Consider the following 9096-nt stretch of genomic DNA (forward strand, 5'->3'; position numbering starts at 1 on the left):
TGGGGAGAGTATAGAAATCAGATCTTTGAAGGACATTCATTCCTCAACATTGTTAAACATTAGTCTCAAGTTATTTGAAAATGTACATTTACTTCGAAATATTAAATGTGCACGAAGAAAGATGAAGCTGACCTCTGTTTTTATGAGTGTTGAGGGGAAAGAGTATATCAGAGCATACATTTCAACAACGGAAGGGAAAATTCAGATTAGAAAACGTTTTATCATTTCACATCGGAACGACAACTCAGGTCTGTTGGGAAACGCAGACAAGTTGCTGACATGCTAATCATGACATCGGTTTGTGGTAAGGTACACTATTCTCAGGCAGTACATCATTGTTGTTAGTTACAGTATGCAAGGTGATTAAAATCTCAAAGTATGGTGAGACGTTTCACCATGGATGTATTAACCATCACGGATCCTGTATCATATAAAGTATTTAAGGAAAACATCTCGTCATGTGTGCAGTGAAGCAGCTGAGAAAAAGACATTATCTTGTTTACTTAAGTTCATATCGGCCTCAGATTATCATCTGTTGTTTAACAAAGTCCAACCTCTATAGCACAGTCATGTGTTATCTAGGACATGCAGCTGATTGTGGAAATTAACCGGTCTCTCAACACTGCTACACTGACACACTTGACAGATACCAGTCTCTTCACAACATTAGACACATACCAGCTTCTCTATTTCACTTGACATATGCAAGGCTCTCTAATAGACCAGACTGGCGCAGGGCTCTCTAATACACTAGATAGACGCAAGACTCTCTCATACACCACATAGACGCAAGGCTCTCTAATACACCACATAGACGCAAGGCTCTCTAATTCTCCAGATAGACGCAACGCTCTCTAATAAACCAGAAAGACGCTAGGCTCTCTAAAACACAAGACTGACACAAGGCTCTCTAATTCACCAAATAGACGCAACGCTCTCTAATACACCACGTAGACGCAAGGGTCTCTAATACACCACATAGACGCAAGGCTTTCTAATTCACCAGATAGACGCAACGCTCTCTAATAAACCAGAAAGACGCTAGGCTCTCTAAAACACAAGACTGACACAAGACTCTCTAATTCACTAAATAGACGCAACGCTCTCTAATACACAAGATGACACAAGGCTCTCTAATACACCAAATTGACGCAACGCTCTCTAATACACCACGATAAACGCAAGGCTCTCTAATACACCACGTATAAGACGCAAGGCTCTCTAATACACCACATAGACGCAAGGCTTTCTAATTCACCAGATAGACGCAACGCTCTCTAATAAACCAGATAGATGCTAGGCTCTCTAATACACAAGACTGACACAAGGCTCTTTAATATACAAGATTGACACAAGGCTCTCTAATACACCAGATAGACGCAAGGCTCTCTAATCGAGATAGACGCAAGGCTCTCTAATAAACCAGAAAGACGCAAGGCTCTCTAATAACACAAGACTGACACAAGGCTCTCTAATTCACCAGATAGACGCAACGCTCTCTAATACACCACATAGACGCAAGGGTCTCTCTAATACACCAGATTGACACAAGGCTCTCTAATTCACAAGATAGACGCAAGGCTCTCTAATACACCAAGACTGACACAAGGCTCTCTAATACACCAGATTGACACAAGGCTCTCTAATTCACCAGATTGACCCAACGCTCTCTAATACACCAGATAGACGCAAGGCTCTCTAATACACCACATAGACGCAAGGCTCTCTAATACACCAGATAGACGCAAGGCTCTCTAATACACAAGACTGACGCAAGGCTCTTTAATACACAAGATTGACACAAGGCTCTCTAATGCACCAGATAGACCCAACGCTCTCTAATACACCACATAAACGCAAGGCTCTCTAATACACCAAATTGACGCAAAGCTCTCTAATACTTAAGACTGACGTAAGACTCTCGAATATACCACATAAACGCAAGGCTCTCTAATATACCAGATGGACGCAAGGCTCTCTAATACACCACATAGACGCAAAGCTCTTTAATACACAAGATAGACGAAACGCTCTGTAATAAACCAGATAGACGCAAGGCTCTCTAATACACCAGATAAACGCAAGGCTCTCTAATACACCAAATTGACGCAAGGCTCTCTAATACTTAAGACTGACGTAAGGCTCTCTAATATACCGGATGGACGCAAGGCTCTCTAATACACCACATAGACGCAAGACTCTATAATACACAAGACAGACGCAACGCTCTCTAATAAACCGGATAGACGCTAGTCTCTCTAATACACAAGACTGACGCAAGGCTCTTTAGTACACAAGATTGACACAAGGCTCTCTAATTCACCAGATGGACGCAACGCTCTCTAATACACCACATAGACGCAAGGCTCTCTAATACACCACATAGACGCAACGCTCTCTAATAAACCAGATAGAAGCTAGGCTCTCTAAAACACAAGACTGACACAAGGCTCTCTAATTCACCAAATAGACGCAACGCTCTCTAATACACCACATAGACGCAAGGGTCTCTAATACACCACACAGACGCAAGGCTCTCTAATTCACCAGATAGACGCAACGCTCTCTAATAAACCAGAAGAAGCTAGGCTCTCTAAAACACAAGACTGACACAAGGCTCTCTAATTCACCAAATAGACGCAACGCTCTCTAATACACCACATAGACGCAAGGGTCTCTAATACACCACATAGACGCAAGGCTTTCTAATTCACCAGATAGACGCAACGCTCTCTAATAATCCAGAAAGACGCTAGGATCTCTAAAACACAAGACTGACACAATGCTCTCTAATTCACCAAATAGACGCAAGGCTCGCTAATACACCACATAGACGCAAGGCTCTCTAATACACCACATAGACGCAAGGCTTTCTAATTCACCAGATAGACGCAACGCTCTCTAATACACAAGACTGACACAAGGCTCTTTAATACACAAGATTGACACAAGGCTCTCTAATTCACCAGATAGACGCAACGCTCTCTAATACACCAGATAAACGCAGGGCTCTCTAATACACCACATAGACGCAAGGCTTTCTAATTCACCAGATAGACGCAACGCTCTCTAATAAACCAGATAGACGCTAGGCTCTCTAATACACAAGACTGACACAAGGCTCTCTAATTCACCAAATAGACGCAACGCTCTCTAATACACCACATAGACGCAAGGGTCTCTAATACACCACATAGACGCAAGGCTTTCTAATTCACCAGATAGACGCAACGCTCTCTAATACACAAGACTGACACAAGGCTCTTTAATACACAAGATTGACACAAGGCTCTCTAATGCACCAGATAGACCCAACGCTCTCTAATACACCACATAAACGCAAGGCTCTCTAATACACCAAATTGACGCAACGCTCTCTAATACTTAAGACTGACGTAAGGATCTCTAATATACCAGATGAACACAAGGCTCTCTAATACACCACATAGACGCTAGGCTCTCTAATACACAAGACTGACACAAGGCTCTTTAATACACAAGATTGACACAAGGCTCTCTAATGCACCAGATAGACCCAACGCTCTCTAATACACCACATAAACGCAAGGCTCTCTAATACACCAAATTGACGCAAAGCTCTCTAATACTTAAGACTGACGCAAGACTCTCTAATATACCACATAAACGCAAGGCTCTCTAATATACCAGATGGACGCAAGGCTCTCTAATACACAAGATAGACGAAGGCTCTTTAATACACAAGATAGACGAAACGCTCTGTAATAAACCAGATAGACGCAACGCTCTCTAATACACCAGATAAACGCAAGGCTCTCTAATACACCAAATTGACGCAAGGCTCTCTAATACTAAGACTGACGTAAGGCTCTCTACTATACCGGATGGACGCAAGGCTCTCTAATACACCACATAGACGCAAGACTCTATAATACACAAGACAGACGCAACGCTCTCTAATAAACCGGATAGACGCTAGTCTCTCTAATACACAAGACTCTCTTCGCCCACATCCCTAATTGCCCACATCCCAATTGGCCCACAAAAACATCAGAGGTTAATTAGGGTCAGACAATGCACCCCTACTCTCATAATGGGGTGTCCTGACAAGGATTAGTCTAAAATCACAGATCTGGACTTGACAAAGTGCTCTTGTCTCAGTGTTGTGGTAGTCACACAGGATGGAGAGGCAACTTAGAGAAGATTTAAAGTATATTTCAATTTTGTCTAAATAAAGTAGAGAGTATTATTAATTAATGTATCTACTAATCGGAAATAACTTCTCTCTCCTTTCAATTTAGTAACTCACTGCAACCCTATAAGTATGGTAGTTTGCAAAGCATGGGCAGTCTCTAACCTACAGAGAAAGCAGAGTTCACTCTAATCACAGAGGAAAACAGGTTCTACACGGAGGTCACAAGTATCGACTGCACGTTGACAGACAGGTAGCCACTCACTGGAAGTGTATCATCGACAAGTGCAAGGGTAGATGCAGCCTTCTCCCTGCTGCCAAGCAAGTCTCGTGATACATACATTAGATTGTTTAACTACTTGAAGGACTCTGTGCTTGCTATTGTCGGCGTTGAACTTTCTCCCTCCGTTGTACAGACTGACTACGAAGCTGCTGCTATTGGAGCCACTGAGAGAGTCTTCCCCGATGCAGAAGTCCGTGGATGCTACTTCCACTTCACCCAGGCGGTTTGGCGGCAGGTTTCAGAGAAAGGCCTTGTGAAAACCTACAAGGACAACCGTGCCTTCAACAACGTGCGACGTGCTGCTTTAATCCCCTCCTCCCAGTGGATCAGATCCAAGATGCCTGGATGGAAGTATTGAACCAGTCTCCCGACGTTGACGGAATCGCCAGTTCAACGACTACATCACATCTACATGGGTTGACTACTGACGCAAGATTCCCACCTCGCATTTGGAATCAACATGTAGAAACACTGGGCCAGAACAAACAATCGGAACCTGGACAGCCGCCTGCACAGACTGCAGCAGCAACTGGAAACTGGCAGAAGATCACCGCTACAGTTTCTGGACGCGGCTGGACACGCCTGATCAAGTTTGAACTGAACATTATGAAACTTTGTTACAGAAATAAAAACAAAATGTAAATTACTTTTGTCTTCATTTGCCCACATCTCAATTCGCCCACATCTTCAAAATAGGAGAGTCCATTCTTCAGTCATAGGTATGACACAAGTTGATCATTATGTAATCCCTAACCAATATGTTGTTTTAAAACTGTGGGCGAGATGGGATGTGGGCGAATAGAGAACATGCCCTCTTTAGTACACAAGATTGACACAAGGCTCTCTAATTCACCAGATGGACGCAACGCTCTCTAATACACCACATAGACGCAAGGGTCTCTAATACACCACATAGACGCAAGGGGCTCTACGCCACAAGCCCGATAGCAGTCGCTGTACACCACAAGACTAACACCAGTGTCTAAATAACTAGACAGATACCAGTCTGGATGTTGCTGGAAAAGAATAATTCTGAAAATGCGAAAAAAAATAAGACAAAAAAAATTGGTTCCGCATTTTCTGAGAAACAAACTCGCCTATATAATAGCTCTGACAAAAATGAAAAACAAATATGCCGTATCAAGCACAAATAACATAACGAAACGGAAGCTGCATAGTTTAGATATAAGAAGTAAATAATTCATATTGAAGGACTAGTTCCTTCCTACACCAAAAACGCCTGTCCGCATTCACCCAAACAATATCAAATGATCGACATCCATCATACGCTAAGATTACTCTTTTGTTTTGTTTTAATTTCCATTTTTCAGATTGCATTTTCTTCGATACAGATTATGTTGAGGGTAACATCGATCTGACAGTTCCATGGCTGTGGGGTAGAAAGTGGTTAAAGTGTTCGCTCGTCACGCCGAAGACCCGGGTTCGATTCCCCACAAGGGTACAATGTGCGAATCCCATGGCCTTTGTCCACCGCCGTGATATTGCTGGAATATTGCTAAAAGCGGCGTAAAACCACACTCACTTGCTAATTTACCAGTTCCATATACAGGTTGTGCTTCGATACTGTCTCAGTGTGTTTAGTTTTTGTTTAGTTGAATACCCCCCCATCACAGATAGGACTCCTCCGTTTTCAGTGGGGATTATTTATATCCGTGTTCCTGAGACAAGATCTATGATGGTTATGTATGGTCATCTTGTGTTTGTAGTTCGCAATTATTTGGTCACTGGCAATATTCGCATATTAGATGACTTCTTCCCATCGGACAAGCCGTTTCAACTACATGTGTTACTGTTTTAGATCAGCTACAAAGAGAGCGTTCGAAGATACCACAATTTTAAAAGGTACATTTATCATGACAAATCCCCTAGCACTTGTTTGGAAGTTCTTTGTCTAGCAGTAACAGTTTCTTAATCCTTTCGAATTTATCTTTAAAGCCTCTTTTAATCATATATGTAAATACTTCAAAAATGAGAAATGTATCTTCAAATAAATCCTTTTTCACATTCTGCGAAATTAAGTCATGTAATATTTTGCATTCAATCTATAAAAGTAAACCTGAACCAAATAGAAAAGGCGTTAAAAACTATTTATTTATTCATGTTTGTGTTTATCTGAATTTCTGAGAACGCTTTTTGCAAGTGGTGACTTTTTAAGGCACTATATTACATAGTTTTTTTAACCAAGAGACATAAGACGGCAAATATACACATAAACACAGAGTTTTAAAAAACCTGACACGTTTATAAAAAATTCTAAATGATTGTTTTTGATTCAAACGATCCGTTCTGTGATATATCTGCCATGTGATCGTTTTAAAAGAAAATCTCACAGATGCGTTCATCAAACAAAGCATTCTGAGCAAAACTTGCATTTGATCAAACATATGGCCCAAAAATGTCCATCTTACCTTCAGTTACTCTAAGACCTCGGGGTTCTGTCCAACCTGTCTTAGTAAATGCTCGGGGGCCACTGATAGAAGAGCCAGGTGCAAATAACGCTCAGATACGGCATGCCTCCCCAGGTATGTCACTGTCCACTATTGGATACGCGGAGACCGGTTACAGTGCCAAGGTGTGAGCAAGGGAGGGTCTGCTGGTGGAGGGCGTGGTCAGGTAACTACTTGGGTCGGTGTTTCTGGGTAGGCGAGGGAGGGAAACAGGTAGGGGTGATACCTTTGGTGGCGACGGAGGGTAAGAGGTAGGGTTGTATCTGTGGGTGGCAAGGGAGGGTAACAGGTAGGGGTGGTACATGTAGACGGAGAGGGAGGGTAACGGGTTGGGGTGGTACCTGAGGTGGCGAGGGAGGGTAACGGGTGGGGGTACCTGTGTGCGGGGTAGGATAACAGGTAGGGTGGTACATGATGGGGAGGGTGACAGGTAGAGGCGGTACATGATGGTGGGGGAGGAGGAGGTAACAGGTAGGGTGGTACATGATGATGGGGAGGGAGGGTGACAGGTAGGGCGGTACATGATAGTCGAGGAGGGAGGGTGACAGGTAGGGTGGTACATGATGGTTGAGGAGGGGAGGGAGGGTGACAGGTAGGGTGGTACAAGATGGTGGAGAGGGGTGACAGGTAGGGTGGTATGATGGTGGGGGAGGAGAGGGTGACAGGTGGGGTGGTACATGATGGTGGGAGAGGAGGGTGACAGGTAGGGTGGTACATGATGGTGGGGAGGGAGGGGTGACAGGTAGGGCAGTACATGATGGTTGAGGAGGGAGGGTGACAGGTAGGGCGGTACATGATGGTGGGGAGGGGAGGGTGACAGGTGGGAGGCGGTACATGCGGTACGTGATGGTTGGGGAGGGAGGGTGACAGGTAGGGTGGTACATGATGGTGGGGGAGGGGAGGGTGACAGGTAGGGGTGACAGGTAGAATTGGTACATGATGATTGGGGAGGGATGGTGACAGATAGGGGTGGTACATGATGGTCAGGTAGATGGTCGAGGAAAGGGAGGGTGACAGGTAGGGTGGTGATGTTGGGGAGGGATGATGGTGGAGGAGGGAGGGTAGGGTGGTACAGGTAGGGTGGTACATGATGGTTGGGGAGGGAGGGGTGACAGGTAGGGCGGTACATGATTGTGGGGAGGGAGGGTGACAGGTAGGTGTGGTACATGATGTTGGGGATGGGAGGGTGACAGGTAGGGTGGTACATGATGGTGGTACAGGAGGAGGGTGACAGGTAGGGCGGTACATGATGTGTGGGGAGGGAGGGTGAGAGGTAGAGGGTGGTACATGATGTTGGGGGGAGGGAGGGTGAGAGGTAGGGTGGTAGAGGTGGTACATGATGTTGGGGAGGGAGGGTGACAGGTAGGGTGGTACATGATGGTGAGGGAGGGTGACAGGTAGGGTGGTACATGAGGGTTGGGGAGGGAGGGTGACAGGTACATGATGGGGAGGAGGGTGACATTAGGGTGGTACATGATGTGTGGGGAGGGAGGGTGACAGGTAGGGTTGGTACATGATGGTGGAGGGAGGGAGGAGGGTGACATGATGGTGGAGGGAGGGTGGGGTGGTACATGATGGTGGGGGAGGGAGGGTGACAGGTAGGATTGGTACATGATGATGGTAGGGTGGTACATGAGGGAGGGGGTGACAGGTAGGGAGAAGGTGGTACATGATTGTGGGGGAGGGAGGGGTGACAGGTAGGGTGGTACATGATGGTGACAGGGAGGAGGGTGACAGGTAGGGAGGCGGTACATGATGGTGGGAGGAGGGGAGGGTGACAGGTAGGGTGGTACATGATTGTGTGGGGAGGGATGGTGACAGGTAGGGTGGGTGGTACATGATGGTGGGGGAGGGAGGGTGAGAGGTAGGGTGGAGTACATGATGGTGGGGAGGGAGGGAGGGTGACAGGTAGAGGGTGGTACATGATGGTGAGGGGAGGGTGGAGGGAGACATGACAGGTAGGGTGGTACATGATGGTCAGGGGAGGGTGACAGGTAGGGTGGTACATGATTGTGGGGAGAGGGAGGGTGAGAGGTAGGGTGGTACATGATGTTGGGGGAGGGAGGGTGACAGATAGGGTGGTACATGATTGTTGGGTGAGGGAGGGTGACAGGTAGGGTGGTATATGATGGTGAGGGAGGGAGGGTGACAGGTAGTGGGCATACCTATTGTTG

The 9096-nt window shown here is 45.7% G+C and overlaps 1 protein-coding gene across 1 annotated transcript; it reads right to left on the bottom strand.

Annotated features, from left to right (window-relative positions):
• Window positions 1-7034: 7034 nt before the first annotated feature.
• LOC124252666 (extensin-like) lies at window positions 7035-8129 on the bottom strand. The gene has a single exon (XM_046686327.1). The coding sequence runs from the start codon at window positions 8127-8129 to the stop codon at window positions 7035-7037; it is 1095 nt and encodes a 364-aa protein (XP_046542283.1).
• Window positions 8130-9096: the final 967 nt, after the last annotated feature.

This window comes from Haliotis rubra, unplaced genomic scaffold, assembly GCF_003918875.1.
Source record: "Haliotis rubra isolate DU_JTF1 unplaced genomic scaffold, ASM391887v1 Scf520, whole genome shotgun sequence".
In the NCBI taxonomy this organism is placed as follows: domain Eukaryota; kingdom Metazoa; phylum Mollusca; class Gastropoda; order Lepetellida; family Haliotidae; genus Haliotis; species Haliotis rubra.

Coding starts and splice junctions, on each gene's coding strand:
- LOC124252666 (XM_046686327.1), bottom strand. CDS start 8,129: ATGTACCACCCTACCTGTCACCCTCCCATCCCCAACATCATGTACCAC.